Source organism: Neophocaena asiaeorientalis, unplaced genomic scaffold (assembly GCF_003031525.2).
Source record: "Neophocaena asiaeorientalis asiaeorientalis breed wild unplaced genomic scaffold, Neophocaena_asiaeorientalis_V1.1 scaffold258, whole genome shotgun sequence".
Taxonomy (NCBI): domain Eukaryota; kingdom Metazoa; phylum Chordata; class Mammalia; order Artiodactyla; family Phocoenidae; genus Neophocaena; species Neophocaena asiaeorientalis.
In genome coordinates this window covers 3383789-3403960 of record NW_020172591.1, presented here as the reverse complement: position 1 = coordinate 3403960, position 20172 = coordinate 3383789, and the positions used below count along the sequence as shown (strand labels likewise).

The following is a 20172-nucleotide window of genomic DNA, read 5'->3' as shown; positions in this document are numbered from 1 at the left end:
TTGTGTGTGATTATTTAGGTTAATCCCACTCAAAAGCTGAGATAATCTATTAGAGTTTCTTCTTTTTAATTATCCAGTTAGAATATGATATTGACAATGCCACTCTAAAACACACAGAAAATAACTACATATTCATTTGTTCCAATTTTTAAAAAGTAAAAGCATTTTATGTTTGCCACATCCATTTTTGCAATAATATAACCTGCTGACATGAGAGACACAATCATAAAAAATAAATAAGAGGGACATGATTTGAGGGAGAAAGTTGTATATACTGTGCTAAATTATGTGATATAAATTAAGATGAAGCTCTTCCACAGCAAATGGACAAAGGAAGTTTTTTAATTTGAAAAAAAAAGGACCCTAAACACTAACTTTAAATTAATATAAAAGTTCTGAAAAATAAGTCTATAGCAAAATAGTTGAAGGTGCATTTTTTTCACCAAAGTTAGGAAAGCTATGTACACTAGGTACCAAATATATTTTCAATTGAAGTACTGAATCCTCAACTAGCCCTTAATAGAAACACCTCTAGTTTACCTCATTACCTCACAATTTGTTAGAGAGCCGTGTCCTCATTCTATCAGAATATGGTACACCAGAATACAAACTTCTCAAAGCATATGTTCTAACAGGTCTAGAAGGTTTTCTTTGCTGTCTTCTAGGGCGTTTTTTATTACCATTCTTCTTACTTCCTGCAACGACAGAAGAGCCCCGCACTGGTTGCTTGGGAGAAGAGCTTGCTATAGCTTTTGACTGCTCTTCAGCTCCAGCTGATGGAATCGAGGCATTTGAAAGAATTTTAGCTGGTCTCTTTGCCTTCTTTAACCTACTGACATCAGATTTTTTCTTCTTAAGATGCATCCTAACGAAAGTGCTCCTGGACCGATATTTGTGACGCAAAAACACAGAGTATTTTGGAATATACTTTTTAATTATATCACTTAGTTTGGTCTGAATCCAAATCGACCGTTTTTCTGAAGCAATTCTGGTTTTTTGCCGGGGAATAACTGGTCTACAATCTTCTTTGGGAAAACCTGGCTTATTATTAGTTGTCACCTTCCTTCTCTGAATTTTCCTTTTACTTTCCAAAACCTTATTTCTAATTGATTTCAGAGAAATTTTGGCAACATCATGATTTAAAAGAGTTGACTGGAAATTACTTTCTTTTGAAACCTCACTAGAATTCAAAATCTTGGATTTTTCCAGAAACACAGATTCACTGGCCTCCTGATGTGCCATTAATTCACGTCCTACTGACACTGTCATAAAAGGTGCTGAAGCAGAGCTTTGTACATAAGTATCATCATCTCCTGCATTAGAATTTAGGTGGCTAAAATGAATTTCCACACAGTTATTCTTGTCAGGCCCTGGTACTTCTATGTTCAAAGAAGGATCAATTACAATCTGTTTATTCAATGGGTCATAACAGTTAAAGGAACTCTGGTTAAATTTGTACTGTATGCTAAGATCCCAATTATTTCTACTACCATGCCTCCTTTTAGAGAAGCTGTTGGATTCACCTTTCTTCAGCTTAATATTTGAAGAAAGAACATAAATTAAGGCATTTGGTTGCAAAGGCTTCAAAACTGTAATACAGGACTCAGGAAATTCAACTTTTCCAATTTTTACTTTCTTTCTTGTTTTTCTGTCATTCTGTAAAAGTAAACGCTTCCTTACTGGAGAGTCTTTCTCTTGTCCAGTTATTCTTCTTTTTGTCCCTGGGTGACTTGCAAGATTGGTTTGAGTTCCATGGCTGACTTTTATAGCCTGGCATGGAGAAGCCACTCGGCATGTTTGTTCAAAATGCTTCTTTGCTGAAGGATAATGGCTAGGTTTATCTAAGGCCACTGAAAAGTCATCAATATCTGAAATACCACCTGCATTATCATCACAATCCGAAAGAACTTGAATTGATGTAGTGTCCTGACTGAGGTCACTCCAGGTAACCTTTTTTCCTTCACTCGATTTTTTTTTTTTAATTTTCCTGGTCTCACAGTCATCATCAAAGTAACAGTGGAAACGACCTTTCTTAAATTCCTTCACGAGAGCATTAATTTTCACGTCACCTTCTCTCATTATCTGAGACCATGTTTTCCCCACAAATGAAGGAGGGACATGAGGCAAGCCTTCAAGAACTGGTTCATCAGGATCATTTTCTGTGACTTCCTTTGCTTTTTCCAGGTTCCGTATAGAATCAACCATGGGAACAGAGCCTGAATGGGAATTATGGTTTGTTTCTTTCAGGTCAAAAGACATCTTCTCAAATAGGTCTATTTTATTAACAGCTTCTTGAGGCTGGTCATTGTCAGACTGAAGAGAGGGATCACATTGAAAATTCATCCCAGAACCACAAGGTTCACAGCTCATACTTTTTAGATCGGTATGTTTTAACTTCAAAAGGTTTTCTTTATCAGGCATTTGATGAATCACCAACTCAGGAGACTCATTACAATCCACTGCAGAAACACTAGATTCACAGTTCTTATCTTTTAGGCCAATATTTTCGACATCTTTCCAAAGGTTGACTCCTTTGTTAGCCTTCTGGCGTTGCTGAGTCACTGGCTGAGAAGTCTCCTCCCGTTCAAAATTTCTTTTAGGACGATTAGATTGACAGCTCTTATCTTTGGGGTCAATATATTTGGCCTTTTTTTTCCTAGGCTCTTGTGACTGGGAAGTCATGGACTGATGAGAGGCATCAATTTGAAAATTTAGTTCAGAAATATAAGGCTCACAGCTTGTCTCTTCCAGAATAATATAGTCTTGCTTCTGGTTTACTACTTTAAAGGTCTTTTTGGAATGGTTTGTCACTGATTGAGGATATCCTAGTTCAGAATCACAAGAGTCACAGTTCTCATCTTCTGGAACAAAACTTTCTTCATTTATACAGCTGATTTCATTGACAGTCATCTGAGGTGAGTCAATCACTGGCTGAAAATGGACATCAGAATCTGAAATCATTTCACAATCGTTATCACTGGTCATCAGGTCCACAAATAGCATCTTCTGAAGATCTGCTTCTTTGTCTGACACTTGAAGTTCGTTTATCACTATTTGAACAGGAACATCAGAATCACACATTAGTTCAGAATCACTAGGTTCACTGACTCTTTCTTCCATGCCAAGGTGCTTTTCCATCTGAAAGTTTACTTCTTGGCAAACCACTTGAGGTTGGTCAACTTCTAACTGAAGATGAACACCAGAATCACATTTTATTTCAGAAACACTAAATTCACAGTTCTTATGAAGGTCATGATCCTTCTCTTGCAAGTTTATTTCTTTGACAGCCACAGGAGAATGCCCAGCTATGAAGTCAACATCAGAATCATAACTTACTTCAAAATCACCTAGTTTATATCTCTTATTTTCCAGGTAAATATGGCCTTCCTCCCAAAGACCTATTTCTTCAACAGCTTTTTGAAGCGGTCTAGTCACTAACTGAAGGGGATCATCAGAAACAAAACTTATTTCAGGACCACAAGGATCATTGCTCTTATCTTCCAAACTGGCTTTTTGCTCTTCCAATATGTGTGGTTGCTCAACCACTGATTGGAGATGGGCATTTGAAACATAAATGACTTCAGAATCATTGGGTTCATAGCTCTTAGTACACAGACAAACATGTCCCTCCCTCAGAAGATTTATTTCTGGAATAGCCTCTTGAATTTCATTAGCCACAGACTGAAGAGGTTCATCAGAAACAAAATTTATTTTTGAATCACTAGGTTGGACCACCTTATCTTCCAAGTCAACATCCGCCTCCCAAGGGTTGATCTCCTTAACAACTTTAGTTTGGCCAGCCACTGACTGAAAAAGGACATCAGAATCATACACAATTTCAAAACACTTAGATTCATCTCTCTTATCTTCCATGTCAACTTCATCCTTCCAAAGGCTTACTCCTTTAACAGTTTCTCTAAGCTGGTTGGCCACTGACTGAAGGGGGTCAACAGAATCAAAACTTATTTCAGAGCCACAAGATTGATTGTGCTTATCCTCTAGCTCAGTATGCTCCTGCTCCAAAATAGTTATCTGAGCATGATCAACTACTGACTGAACCAAGAGATCAGAATTCAAACTCATTTCAGAACCACTATATTGGCTGTTCTTATCTTCCAAGTACACATGACCTTCGTTCTTGAGGTTTATTCGTTTAACAGCTACTTCAGGTTGATCAGACACAGACAGAAGAGGAACATCAGAATTATGTATTAATTTAGAAGCATTAGGTTCATCAACCTTATTCTTCTGGCCCATATCCTCTTCTTTCCACAGGTTTGTTTTTTCAACCACTTCTTGAAATTGTTCAGTCAATGGCTGAAGAGGGTCATCAGAATGAAAAGCTATTTTACCATCACTAGATTCATTGTTTGTATCTTCCAGATCCACATGTTTTTCCTTCAAAAGGGCTAGTCGAGGTTGGTCAATGACTGAATGAAGAGGGGTATCAGTACCCAAATTTTTTTCAAAACCTCTAGGTACAGTACTTTCATCTTCTGGGTCAACATGGTCCTCCTTTAAAATGGTTATTTGAGGTTTTTCATTCATTGACTGAAGAGGGACATCAGAGTCCAAAGTTATTTCAGAACCACTATATTCATCACTCCTGTTCTCTAGAACAACACGTTTTTCTTTCTGAACATCTATTTCTTTAACAGCTATTTGAGTTTCAGTCATTGAATAATCAGAATCTAAACTTATTTCAGAACCACTAAATTTAGCACTTTTACCTTTTAACTTAGCATGCTTTTCTTTTTGAAGCCATAGTTCTTTAACAACCACTTCAGGTTTGTGAATCACTGACTGAAGAGGGATATTGGAATCCAAACTTGTTTCAAAAACACTTAACTCATTACCTTTATCTGCTAACTTTACATATTCTTCTTTTTGGTTTACTTCTTTAATAGCTATGCCAGGATGATCAGTCACTAAATGAAAAGAAATATCAGACTTCATACTGCTTTCAGAAACAACAGGTACACTACCCTTGCTTTCTAAGTGTATAATCTCCTCTTTCAGAAGGTTTCTTTCTTTAATGGGATCTTCAGAACATCCAGTCACTGAATGAAAAACATCATAATCAAAACTTAATTCAGAACCACAAGGTTCATTTTCCTTATTTTCTAAGGGTGCCCACTCTTCTTTTTGAGGATTTAGCTTTTTAACAGCTTCTTCTGGGTAGTTAACCACTGAGTGAAAAGGGATATAAGAATCCAAACTTATTTCAGAACCGGTGGGTTCATCATCCTTCCCTCCTAAGTGTATATACTCTTCTTTCTGAATGAATGTTTCTTTAGCAGCTACTTCAGGTTGATAAATCCCTGAATGAAGAGGTATATCAGAATCAAAAGTTATTTCAGAAACACAAGATTCATTACTCTTATTTCCCAGATCAATAGACTCCTCCTCATAAATGGCTACTTGAGATTGGTCAACTACTGAGTGAAGAGGAATATCAGAATCAAAAGTTATTTTGGAGCTAATTGACTCAAAGCTCTCATCTTCCAGGTTAATGTGCTTCTTTCTTATTTCTTCAACATCCAGCTCAGTATACTCAGTAACTGACATAAGAGGAGGATCGGAATCAAAACTCAACTCAGAACTGGAGCACCCATAGCTCTTAACTTCCATATCAACATTTAACGCTTTCAGATTCATTTCACCACAATCCCCCTGAGGTTGATCATTAGTTGATCGATAAAGAGAAGCATGAGAATCAAAACTTAGATCAGAAATGCTAGATTTAACACTCTTATTCTCCAGGTCAAGAGCTACTTCCTGAGCGTTTACTTCTGTAACTGCCACTTGGGATTGGTCAGGCACTAACTTAGCATCTGTTTTCATCAGATGAAAATTCATCTCAGGACCATGAGACCCACAGTTCATATCCACAACGTCATTCTTCTCTTTCAGAAGATAGATTTCTTCAACAGCCCTCTGAGGTTCATCAGTCATGGTCTGAAGAGAGACATCACCATCAAGATGTGCTTTAGCACTACTAGGCTTACGATCCTTATCTTTCAGATAGACAAGCCTATCCTCCAGGTTTCTTTCTCTGACAGCCTGTTGAGGATGGTCAACTACTGACTGAAGAGAAACATCACAATCCAAACTTGTTTCAGAACAACTCGATCCATAGTTCTTATCAACCAAGTTAATGTGAACCTTCTTCCAGAGTTTTGTTTCTGTGACAGCCACTGGGAATTGGTCAACCACTGACTGACGTGAGAAAACGGAATCAGCACTTATTTCAGAGCTACCAGATCCATAGTTCATATCAACCAAGCCAACGTGTGCCCCCTTGGGAAGGTTTACTTCTTTTTCATGCTGTTGGGGGTAGTTATCAGTTGACTGAAGTGAGGCATCACCATGAAAATTCATCTCAGAATCACTAGATCCATAGCTTTCATCAACCAGCCTAATATGCATTGCCTTCTGAACACTTACGTCTTTAACAATTACTTGAGTTTGGTTGGAAGTCAACTGAAGGGAGCCATCATAATCAGAGCTTATTTCAGAAACACAAGATTTATCGTTCTTATACTGCAAGTCAGCATGTACTTCCTTTAAGAGGTTTATTTCTTCGGCAGTCACTTTAGATTGGTCCGTCAGTGAATAAAAAGAGGAACTGCCATCAGAACTCATTTCAGAACCTCTTGATTCACAGTTCTTATCTTCTTGGTCAATTTGCTCCTCCTTCCAAAGGTCTGGCACAGCCTCTTCATGGTGATCAGATGCTGACTGAAGACAGCCACCAGTAAACTTCATTTCAGAACTCACTGAGATCTTCTGTTCCAAGAAGGCTGACTTGTTAAAGACCAAATGCTTTCCTTCTTGGGTATGATCCATATTAGGAAAGAATTTCTCATGATGCTTTGGAATGCCATCTTCAAAGATTCCTTTATTAGAAGGCATGTCAGTTTTATTCAGGTTGACTGTTGGGTTTACTGTAAATCTGGAAAGAGATTCCAATTTTAAGAAGGCTTCAGCACCCACACATTCATGGACTTTAGAGCCAGTTGACAAAGTTTTACCCTGAGATTTCACATCTTCCTGTATAACCAATTTATCGGAATTTATACATAAAGATTTCCTGTTTGATTCTTTAGGTTTCTGATAAGTTATTGAAGAAGTTTCTGGATGGGATGATAGCATAGGGTTTCTAGAGCCCCTGTCTAGCTGTTTAAAGTATTTGTCAACTTTGTTTGGGTCACATTTGTTAACTGAATCCAAATGGGATCCTAGTGGTAACCCAGTAGTAGCATTAGTTGTAACTGGTCTTTCATGAGAACTTTCAGGTAAACAACTAACAGGAGCATTAGAAACCACTGATGAATATATTACGTTTTGTCTATTATTTGTAGCATGACCAATACCAACTGGGTTAAATTCTTTCATATGGCTCCCAATTTTATGAATGAACTCCAAGGGCTGCTGCTGTCCTTTCTCCAGTTTTTGAATAACCGATGGCCGAATTGAAACACTCTGTATATATTCCTGAGATTTACTAGGTTTAGAATACAGCTCTTCAACAGGTTCAGAAGCCTTGGAAGACATCTCTTCTCTGACTCCAGTAGCATCCTCAGTCATTATTTCAGGAACAAAATCGTCATTCGGAACCACTCCAGAAGGTGACACAGTAGTCATATGAAGTCTCTCATTTTGCATTGATCTAAAAAGCAAGGGGGAAAAAATCCATAAAAATACTCTAACATCTGTTTAAGATTTTTATTAAATGCATAATAAATGTTATTTTCTTCCTACCCTGGGCAAGATTCCTAGAAGACAGAGTCTCAAATTAAAATTAATTTTGTAATATTTGGCTAAGAAAAAAAAGGAAGGCAGAATCATAAAATCAAACAAGTTGGAAATCCCAAAAAATTTTCATCTGTATTCATGTGGGTTTAAAATTAACAACTAAATAAATAAATAAAATTAACAACTAAATCACAATCTGTATTTCTACTCATTTTAAACTAATTTTACAACAAAAAAAGGCCTCCAAAAATGTAACCATTAAAGGTTAAAAACCACTCTTTTATATAACTCTTATGCTAAAAAGGAAAACTTTTTAAACTATCTACAAACAAAATAAATAACTATATATTAAATCTATGAGATGATCAAAATGAAAACTTCACACTTTTAAATTTCCCATTAAAATAAGAATTAGTAAACAGAAATTAACTAAATGAGCATCTAATTCAAAAAGACAGAAAAATAACCAAATCTCCCTACCTCAGGAAAATTGAAGATATAAATTAAGAAAAAGACAATAAATAGGAAACAAAAGCAAAGCAAGAGCTGATTTTCAAGAAGTCTAAAATAATAGAAAAACCAACAATGTCTAGACAAGGGGGGAAAGAGAGATGAAATTTTTTAAAGATGAACTATATAATTCAGAAAGCTTATAAACATAAGTAATGTGGTACTGGCATGGGATTAAAACCATTCAGTGAAAGAAAATGGTATTCAAAATCCAATATATAGATATAGAAGTAGATGTAGATACACACACACAAATACAGGAATTTTATGTTACAGGTGATGTTTTATATCAGTGGAGATAATTAGTATATTTAAAAAATAAGTACTGCTATATACCACTTATAAAAATAAATTCCAAGAAGATTAAAAATATTTAAAAGAAGAGAAAAATGGAATTAAGAAAAAGACATGAAAGAAGCCATAAATAAAAATTCTCCTTAGATTGTGTCAAAATGTTTCTTTCTATATGGTAAAAAATAACATATAGTTGATAAACACATGATAACAGAGTTGATAAACACATGACAGATTCTGATAGTTAAAATACAAATAACATTTAAAATACAAAGAACTATTATTCATAAATATTGCATACAAATGCAAAATATACAAACAATTCAATGGAAAAATAAGCAAAGTATATGAAAAAACAATCCATAGGATAAATATATTTCTAATAACTATATAGCAAGAGAAATTCTACTTTACTCATAAATAAATAAAGGTTAATTAAGAGACACTTTTTGGCCTATTATTTTAGGGAGAAAGAAAGAGGTTGATAATTGCAATGTTGGCAAGAGTGACAGGAAATGAGCACTGTCATATACTACCGGTGTATATACATATATATACAATTGATGCAATAAATTATATATAAATTGGTATAGCCTTCCAGGAAATGTCTATCAAGAATTAAAATTTTCTTCTCTAAATGTCTGGTAGAATTCACCTGTGAAGCTGTCTGGTCCTGGACTTTTGTCTGTTGAGAGTTTTTAAATTACTGATTCAGGGCTTCCCTGGTGGCGCAGTGGTTGAGAGCCCACCTGCCGATGCAGGGGACACAGGTTTGTGCCCTGGTCCAGGAGGATTCCGCATGCCGTGGAGCAGCTGGGCCGGTGAGCCATGGCCGCTGAGCCTGCGCATCCGGACCCTGTGCTCCGCAATGGGAGAGGCCACAACAGTGAGAGGCCCCCGTACCCCAAAAAAAAAAAAAAAAATTACTGATCCAATTTCATTACTGGTATTTGGTCTGTTCATATTTTCTATTTCTTCCTGGTTTAGTCTTGGGAGATTGTATTGATACATTTCTAGAATTTGACCATTTCTTCTAGGTTGTCCATTTTATTGGCATATAGCTGTTCGCAGTAGTCTCTTATGATCCTTTGTATTTCTGTGGTGTTTGTTGTAACTTCTCCTTTTTCGTTTCTGATTTTATTGATTTGGGCCCTTTCCCTTTTTTTCTTGATGAGGCTGGCTAAAGGCTTATCAATTTCGTTTATCTTTCAAAGAACCAGCTTTTAGTTTCATTGATCTTTTCTTATTTTTCTAAGTCTCTATTTCATTTTTTTTATTATATCATTTTCTTAATTTTTTTTTGGCTGCATTGGGTCTTTGTTGCTGCGCATGGGCTTTCTCTAGTTGCGGCAAGTGGGGGTTACTCTTCGTTGTAGTGTGCAGGCTTCTCATTACGGTGGCTTCTCTTGTTGCAGAGCACAGGCTCTAGGCGCGCAGGCTTCAGTAGTTGCAGTATGTGGGCTCAGTAGTTGTGGCACGCGGGCCCTAGAGCATGTGGGCTTCAGTAATTGCAGTGCATGGGCTCAGTAGATGCAGCACGCAGGCTCTATTGTGCGGGGCTTCAATAGTTGTGGTGTGTGGGCTCTGTAGTTGTGGCTCGTGGGCTCTAGAGCTCAGGCTCAGTAGTTGTGGCACATGGGTTTAGTTGCTCTACGGCACATGGGATCTTCCCAGACCAGGGATCAAATCCATGTCCCCTGCACTGGCAGGCAGATTCTTAACCACTGCACCACCAGGGAAGTCCCTATTTCATTTATTTCTGCTCTGATCTGTATCATTTCTTTCCTTCTACTAACTTTGGGTTTTGTTTGTTCTTCTTTATCTAGTACCTTTAGGTGTAAGGTTAGGATGGAAAACTTCTGAATCAATCTCTGAGGCCACCATCACCCTGATACCAAAACCAGACAAAGGTACTACAAAAAAAGAAAATTACAGACCAATATCACAGATGAATATAGACGCAAAAATCCTCAACAAAATACCAGCAAACAGAATCCAGCAACACATTAAAATGATCATACACCATGAACAAGTGGGATTTATCCCAGGGCTGCAAGGATTCTTCAATATACTCAAATCAATCAATGTGATACACCATATTAACAAATTGAAGAATAAACACCATATGATCATCTCAATAGATGCAGAAAAAGCTTTTGACAAAATTCAACATCCATTTATGATAAAATCTCTCCAGAAAGTGGGCATAAAGGGAACATACCCCAACTTAATAAAGGCTATATGTGACAAACCAAAGCTAACAACATGCTTAACAGGGAAAAGTTGAAAGCATTTCCTCCAAGATCAGGAACAAGACGAGAATGCCCACTCTCACCATTTTTATTCAACTTAGTTTTAGAAGTCTTGGCCACAGCAACAAGAGAAGAAAAAGAAATAAAAGAAATCCAAAATGGAAAGGAAGAAGTAAAACTGTCACTGTTTGCAGATGACATGATACTATACATAGAAAATACTAAAGATGCCACCAAAAAAACTACGAGAGCTCATCAGAGAATTTGATAAAGTTGCAGGATAGAAACTTAATATACAGAAATCTGTTGCATTTCTATACACTAACAATGAACTACCAGAAAGAGAAATTAAGGAAACAATCCCATTCACTATCACATCAAAAAGAATGAAACACCGAGGAATACATCTACCTAAGGAGGCAAAAGACCCGTACTCAGAAAACTATAAGACACTGATGAAAGAAACTGAAGATGGCACAAACAGATGGAAAGATACACTATGTTCCTGGCAGAATCAATATTGTTAAAATGACCATACTACCCAAGACAATCTACAGATTAACTGCAATCCCTATCTAAATACCAATGGCATTCTTCACAGAACCAGAACAAATAATTTTAAAAGTTGTATGGAAACACAAAAGACCCTGAATAGCCAAAACAATCTTGAGAAAGAAGAACAGAGCTAGAGGAATCACACTCCCTGACTTCAGACTATACTGCCAAGCTACAGTAATCAAAGCAGGATGGTACTGGCACAAAAACAGAAACATAGATCAATGGAACAGGACAGAGGGCTCAGAAATAAACCCACGCAGACTTCCCTGGTGGTCCAGTGGTTAAGAACTGGCCTTCCAATGAAAGGGACGTGGGTTTGATCCCTGGTTGGGGAACTAAGATCCCACATGCCACAGGGCAACTAAGCCTGCACACCACAACTACTGAGCCCGTGTGCTCTGGAGCCCATGTGCCACAACAAGAGAGAAGCCCACGCACTGCAACGAAAGATCCCGCATGCTGCAACTACAACCCGTCACAGCCAAATAAATAAATAAATAAAAAGAAAGAAACCCATGCATTAATGGTCAATTAATCTATGACAAAGGAGGAAAGAATATACAATGGAGAAAAGATAGTCTCTTCAATAAGTGGTGCTGGGAAAACTGAACAGCTACATGTAAAAGAATGAACTTAGAACATTCTCTAACACCATATACAAAGATAAACTCAAAATGGATTAAAAACCTAAATGTAAGACCAAATAATATAAAACTCCTAGAGGAAAACATAGGCAGAACACTCTTTGACATAAACCGCAGCAATATTTTTTTGGATCCATCTCCTAGAGCAATAGAAGCAAAAGCAAAAATTAACAAATGGGACCTAATTAAACTTAAAAGCTTTTGCACAGTAAAGGAGACCATCAACAAAATGAAAAGACATCAGGCATACCCAAATTTAGGAATATCCTACAAAATAACTGGCCAGTACTCTTTTAAAAAGTGTCAAGGTCTTGAAATCAAAGACAGACTGAGGAACTACTCGAGATTAAGGGAAAGTAAGGAATTGTGACAACTCAATGCACTGTGTGGTCCTGGATGGAATCTTGGTCCAAAAAAAGGACATTAGTAACACTACTGACAAAATCTGAATCAGGTCTGTAAATAGTATGGTATCAATGTAATTTCATGGATTTGATCACTGTACTGTGGTTATTTTAGATTTAACATTTGTGGAAGCTAGGTGAAAGTTACACAAGAATTCCTTGTACCAGTTTTGCAGCTAAATTTTTGTAAGCCTGTAATTATTCCAAAATGAAAAGTTAAAAAATAAAAAATATTTTTAATGTCCATAAACTTTAGCCCCAAAGTTCAAATTCTAGGAATCTACTCCACAGAAAAAGTTGCATGTACAAATATGTTTGTTGAAGCATTGTTTATATACACTATAAACTGGTAATTTATACTGACCCCAAGATAGGCTAATTCCATCTCTCCACCAGCTAAGAAACCACATAATTTTTTTTAACATCTTTATTGGAGTATAATTGCTTTACAGTGCTGTGTTAGTTTCTGCTGTATAATGAAGTGAATCAGCTATATGTATACATATATCCCCATATCCCCTCCCTCTTGCGTCTCCCTCTCACCCTCCCTATACCACCCCTCTAGATGGTCACAAAGCACCGAGCTGATCTCCCTGTGCTATGTGGCTGCTTCCCACTAGCTATCTATTTTACATTTGGTAGTGTATATATGTCCATGCTACTCTCTCATTTTGTCCCAGCTTCCCCTTCTCCCTCCCCATGTCCTCAAGTTCATTCTCTACGAAAACCACATATTTTTTTCCTGACTTTTTCCCATTAAAACTTTTTCGCCATTTACTAAGTTCTAGGTTGGTGACTTGCAAAGCGTTCAAGAAGTTTATCCTTTTTTCTGCTGCTAGTGCTGAACTCAACTAATTCTGCACAAATGTGCTAATGATCTATTTTGCCTTATCTTGTATAGCTGTAGTTGCAAACTCACCACAGTACATAATCTGATTTTCTACCGAAGTTCTTCTTTAACATAGGACATTAACTTTTTTAAATGTTATCAAAATATTTATTTTTATTAAAACCAAAATAAATGAATACAAGAGTAAGCTATCAAGATACTGACAAATTATAAAAAGAGCCAATTCTATTTGACAAAATAGCAAATAGTTCCATTAATGTGGAATTAACTTAGTTTTTACCTTAACCACCCTTACTTGGCTACTGTCACCAACTTTCTGGTTACTAATCTCGTAAAAGTTATGTTTGCTCCCACCTTTTTACCGTGTTTAATCCTGTGACATCCTTACAAAACACCTTAATGATATATAATTATTTATTGGCCTAAGACTTTTCTTTAGAAAAAGCACAGTGTAGTCCATAACTTTTAGAGTGAAATTTCTTACCTAAGCTAGGAAAAATTTTTAAATAATTGCAAAGGTAAGTTACTAGATAAAATTTCACGTTATATTCCTTGATTCACTTTAGGAAGTATTAGAACAATTAACACAAACACTTACTGTAACATATAACTAACTCTGTGCTAATATTATTCCACTCCGTTACTTTACCTGCTTTCTTGATAATGATATGGGTGGTGCCTCAGAACATCCTGCAAGAAACGATCCATCAAACTAGCGGTAGCCATCCATTGTCTACTCTGTGTGGTCAAGTACCTGTGCTGATCACTGGATATATGCTATAAAGTAAAAAGAAAATGAATATTTTTAAATGGGTAATACTCATTAGTAGTGAGAGTGTCACAATATAAATTCATTATACACCTAGTAGAAGTATAAATTAATATACCCTTTCTATAAAGCAATTCTAAAATATGCATCTAAAAACCATAAGGGGGTCTTCCCTGGTGGCGCAGTGGTTGAGAGTATGCCTGCCGATGCAGGGGACACGGTTAGTTCCCCGGTCCGGGAAGACCTCACGTGCCGCGGAGCGCCTGGGCCCGTGAGCCATGGCCGCTGAGCCTGCGCGTCCGGAGCCTGTGCTCCGCAACGGGAGAGGCCACAGCAGTGGGAGGCCCGCGTACCGCAAAAAAAAAAAAAAAAACCATTCTGTTTCTCACTTTCTGTACAGTATTCAATAAATTACATGAGCTACTCAATTATTATAAAATAGGCTTTGCATAAATGATTTTGCCCCATTGTAGGCTGATGAAGTGTTCTGAGTAATTTTAGGGTAGGCTAGGTAAGCTATGATATTCAATAGGTTAGGTGTGTTAAATGCATTTTCAACCTAAGATATTTTCAAATTACAATCAGGATGTAATCCCATCATAAGTTGAGGAAGATCTGTATCATCTTCCTCTCTGTGGCTTGCCTTTTCACTTTCTTTTGTGTATGTGTGTGCATTTAATTTTTAAATTTTTCTTAAATTTCTCTCAATGGTCATAGTTTTCTGTACAAAAATCTTATACGTATTTTTTACACAATATATTCCTTAAAAGTTGATGATTTTTGATGCTGTTGTAAATATCTTCTTCAAATCTCATCTTCTATGTGGTGTTTATATATAGAAAGACAATTTTTTTATTCTTTTTTTCTAACTATTTTTTATTGAAGTATAGTTAACTTACAATGTTATGTCAGTTTTATGTGTACAGCAAAGTGATTGCTATACATATATATATTTACTCTAAGAAGACAATTTATTTTTATGTTGGCCCAAAGGTTTTTAAAAATCACTTATCAATTCTAATAGTTCATCTAAATATCTTTAGGACTTTCTTTGTGCACAGTCACAGTGTATACAAACACTAACAGTTTTATTTCTTCTTCTCTAATCTTTATCATTTTCTTTTCTTTTTCTTTCTTTATTTCCCTGACTAGGACCTCTGATAAAATATTGAATATAGTTTAATTCAAGCATCGTCTATTTTCACTTAATTTATTACTGATACATTTGTAGTTAATTCTTGTTTTTATTTTTAAATGTTTTACTATTCTATTCTTGCCTACACAGTGTCCCTATTTCTTTGCTTTCTTATTTTCTTGTGGACTACTTTTTATTATTCCAATTTTATATAGACTACAAAGATCTATATTTTATATAGACTTTTTCCTAGTCTATTAGTGGTAACAGACTATAACATGCAACCCTGACTGATCAAAAGTACTTGTTACTTTTACTCTCTCTCTCTTTTTTTAATTTGGCCATGCCTCACGGCATGTGGGATCTTGTGGGATCTTTGTTCTACTGACCAGGGATCAAACCTGCACCCACTGCCTTGGAAGCACTGAAGTGCCAAGTCTTAACCACTGGACCACCAGGGAAGTCCCCACTCTCTTCTTGAACAATGCAAGGTCCTTAGGTATTAGCTCAATTTACTCCCCTTCCAATTTATATGCCACTGTTGTTAATTTCACAAGATATTATTCATTTACATTGCCCACCTATATACCTTTCCATTGCTCTTCGTTCCTTCCTGTATCTCTGAGCTTCCAACTGGAATCATTTTCCCTCTACCTGAAAAACTCTTTTTAGTACTTCCTTTAGTAAGTGTCTGCTGGTGATAAATTCCCTTAATTTTTGTTTCCTGAAAATATTTTATTTCACCTTATTTACTGAGTATAGAATTCTAAGTTGTCAGTTGTTTTCTTTCCTTTGGCTTCCATTATTTCTGTTGAATATTCTGATCAATATTCAGCTAGATCTGGGCCCCATATGTCTTCACTGGCTTAGTAGTTCACCAAAGCTTTGAATCATATATATACATATATATGTGTGTGTGTGTGTGTTTTTCAAGCTTTTATAGTTAGTACAAATTACCTCAGCTATCATCAACAGAATCTTTTTAAATGTCAGTTTAGTACAGGAGTATCCAAATGTCTAAAAATTATTATTCTAAACCTTCAGCAAAAAAATTATACTGAATGCTTATTGACTAGAACTTGTAGTTAAAGCATAAACATGTTTTATCACTAGCAAAAGTTCAACAAATAATTTTCCATTCAAGTGATGATAGAATTTCTCAATCATGAGAGAAATATTGAAGAGAACTTGAGATTTATTATCTGCCTCCTCATGTTTATAACCAGCATTAAAAATTATTTCTTTTTTAAAAAGGCACAGATGTAGAAATCACAATAATAAAAACTCTTCCTAGTATGAATTTAAGTGCCTACTATTAGATCATTAAACAAAACAAATGCTACTAAACAGCATGATTTTTATATATTATAAACTTGTCTTAGATATCATCAAAGATCAAACAGTTTAGCACTAGCAGAAGCTTCATTATATGATTGCTTCACCTATGAGACAATTCCACAGCTGAAGAAAAACTTGAGAATCTTCTAAGTTAACAATCCTGGTCAGAAAGCTGCAGCTACTATTACCATGAATACTTATTTCAAAATCTCCATACGTGATGTTTCACAAACTCTTCCAACAAAAAGAAGAGAAAGGAATACTACTCAACTCATTCTATGAAGTCAGTACTACCCTGACACCAAAAACAAACACATCACAAGGAAAAAAAGCTACAGATGAGGACTTCCCTGGTGGCACAGTGGTTAAGAATCCGCCTGACAATGCAGGTGGCACAGATTCAATCCCTGGTCCAGGAAGATCCCATATGCTGCAGAGGAACTAAGCCCTCACACCACAGCTACTGAGCCCGCGTGCCACAACTTGAAGCCCCAACACACCAAAAAAAAAAAAAAAAAGCTACAGACAATATATCTTATGGATATATATGCAAAAATCTGAAACAAAATACTAGCAAGCCAAATCCAGCAACATATTAAAAGAATTATACACCATGACCAAGTGGAATTTATCCCAGGAATGAAAAATTGGTTTAACATCCAAAACTCAAACAGCATAAATGCTATAGACTGCACTGCGTCCACCCCTCCCACCTCCGCCAAATTCTTATGTTGAAGTTCTAACCACTAATGTGGCCGTATTTTTAAAAGACAGGGCATCAAAAATAAATAAATAAATAAAATAAAATAAAAGACAGGGCATCAATCTTCAAGAACTTGGATTAGGCAATTTTTTTTAAGGCAATTTTTATGACACCAAAAACACAAGTAACAAAAGAAGATAAGACAAATTCAACTATAGCAAAAATTTAAATTTTCATGCATCAAAGCATAAAATTCAAAGTCCTTACCTTGTCTTACAATGACTTACAAAATCTAATGCTCTGAATTCTTCACCTGTCACTTAACTTCCACCCCCCACCTGACCTCCACTGCAGCCACATCGGCCTCCTGGCTTTTAGTTAGCATGCTAACCACTCTTCTGCCTCAGGGTCTGTATCCTTGCTCTCCCTGTCCCTCTACCCAGAAATTCTTCCCCCAGATATAAGCAAGCCTGGCCCCTGCATTTCATGCAAATCTCAACTCAAATGTCACTTCCTTAACCTTACCTGGCCACTCTACCTAAAATTGCACACTCTTCTCTATTTTACTTTCCTCGTAACATTTATCACAATCTGACATACTATGTACTAAACTTATATGACTACTTACTTTCTGTCTTACTGCACTAAAGTATAAGCTTCATGAATAAAGGAAACTGATTTTGTTCATGGCCATATCCCTAGAAACTTAAACAGTATCTGCCCGTTAGTAGATTCTCAGTATAGTCTGTTCAATGCAGGAATAAATGAATTTAATTAAACGTAAAAGAAGGGAAAGTTACGACTAGGTCCTTTGTGGTACAACCATAGTAATAGGATCTTCTCACCTGTTCCAGGTTATTATAGTGTACACAGCAGTAGCTGCAATATCCTTGTCTGTTCTGCATATTGAATAACCAAAGTCAGATGGCTATTGTCCTTGAACACTCAAACTGGAAAAAAACAAAAATGGCAAAAGCACAGTAATTCCTTATTACCATAAGGAAAATAGCTATGATAATATCAGAGACCAGAAATTCATTCTTGGGTCCTACCCACTCATATTTCTAATAATTGTGAAAACAGACAAGGCTACCATGAGCTACTGAACCAATCAATGAGCCTGGAATAAAATGAGACCTCTGAATCTTCTTTTCTTTTTTAATTGAGGAATAGTTGAGGCACAATGTAAGTTTCAGGTGTTCAACACAGTACAATTCACAATTTTTAAAGGGTATATTCCATTTATAGTTATTATAAAATATTGGCCATATTCCCTGTGTTGTATCCATGCAGCTTATCTATTTTATACATAGCAGTTTGTATCTCTTAACTCCCTACCCTTATCTTGCCCCTCTTCTCTCCCCTCTCCCCGCTGGTAACCACTAGTTTGTTCTCTTTATCTATGAGTCTGTTTCTTTTCTGTTATATTCACTAGTTTATTTTTTAGATTCCACATATACGTGGATATATGTGATATCATACAATATTTGTCTTTCTCTGAGACCTATGCATCTTCTAAAAGAGTAGTGTGTTGCCAGTATTTGAAGCCTAGATGACTACATTTTTTATTGATTTTCTAAGTTGTTAAGAGTTATCAGAAAGTGATTCAGTATTGAATACAGTACTCAATTTATAAAGACAAATTACTATTTCTAAGTTGTTACTATAGTATATTTACTATACTTTAACAAAGCTTATTAATTTTCCCGTTATGTTTCTACACAAAATCCCAGATTATGTGAGCTCTCAGTGTCATATATAACATCTTATTCTCTAGCATGAGAGTAAAGATACTGCATTTATTTTCTGCTTAATCCACAGAGGCAGATTTTAAAGTAATTTATCCAACAAAGTTGCTAAAAAACAAAATAGCAACTAATACAGCCTCTGAAACAAAAGACATTTCTCTTCTGACAATTACATAAACCAAACGAATATGAAGAATTTTTTTCCAACTAGTGCAATAAGATTTCTCTACAAATAAAGAATAGTTTCCAAGTTTCTACCCTCCTCCCCAAAACTATAATCCTTCATCATTACATACTGCATTACATACTGGTTTCCAAACCAGGCTGAATATAAAAATCATACCCCAAAATTCTGATTTAGTAAATCTGAGAATAGAGCCTAGAATTCAGAATTTTTTTAATTTCCCAAGTAATTATGATACACACACAATTTATTCACATACACAAAATATAACAAACTTAAGTAATAAATTAAATACAATGAGTTTTTTTGCTGTTTTGTGAAAGTGAAAATAGGATTTTAAGAGATAATTTCATCAAGGTTTTAATTCTAATTATTTTAAACACTCTTATCTGTCGAAAAAAATAAAGAGAATGATCCTATAATGTTATGAGTGTTTCTGATAAGATTATCCTGCAACAGAAAACGTTTATTCATTAAAATCAATGTTCAAAAAAAAATCAATGTTCAAAAATTGAAACGACAGCCTTAAAACCAATAAGAATAGAAAAGCTTCATTAAATCAAAATGCTATCATAACATTCACTTACCCATTACTTTTTATTATGAGAAACTTTGATAGTTTCTGACTTCTCACTTATAGGGAAAATAAATCAATTAAACCAGCTTCTGAAATAAAGAATATATAAAAAATTATTTACTTAAAATTTCGTCTTTTTTCCATTAACTTACGTCACTTATTAACCTGAAGCAACAAAATGAAAGAAAGTTTAAGTTGTATTCATAGATGTGGCAATTTTCAGGCTGAGAGAACTCTAGAGTTTAAACCTGAACTCTGAAAATCATTAAATAAACTTTTTAGTGCTTTATTTAAAATATAATTAAAACATTCATTGAATAAAAGGCAAAATGAAAGCATGAGTCTAACATCACACACACACACACACAAAATTTAAAAACTTTAAATATTTTTTGATCTTTAACCCTTATGGACTTTAACTCCCATGGCATTATTACCTGCCATTTCA

General features: G+C 35.6%; 1 protein-coding gene across 3 annotated transcripts; it reads right to left on the bottom strand.

The window, feature by feature from the left end:
* Positions 1 to 549: 549 nt before the first annotated feature.
* ZDBF2 (zinc finger DBF-type containing 2) lies at positions 550 to 18166 on the bottom strand. 3 transcript variants are annotated; one of them, XM_024738356.1, is made up of 5 exons: positions 18061 to 18166; positions 13920 to 14047; positions 4981 to 7672; positions 4544 to 4848; positions 550 to 4426 (listed from the first exon to the last, which is right to left on the bottom strand). In XM_024738356.1, exons 1-5 carry the CDS (start codon positions 18118 to 18120, stop codon positions 550 to 552), a joined length of 7062 nt encoding a protein of 2353 aa, XP_024594124.1. In that variant the 5' UTR covers positions 18121 to 18166. The 3 variants fall into 3 exon arrangements, with proteins under 3 accessions (XP_024594124.1, XP_024594125.1, XP_024594123.1); XM_024738357.1 differs by lacking the exon at positions 18061 to 18166 and adding an exon at positions 15764 to 15817; XM_024738355.1 differs by having other exon boundaries at positions 550 to 7672.
* Between the last annotated feature and the right edge of the window lie 2006 nt (positions 18167 to 20172).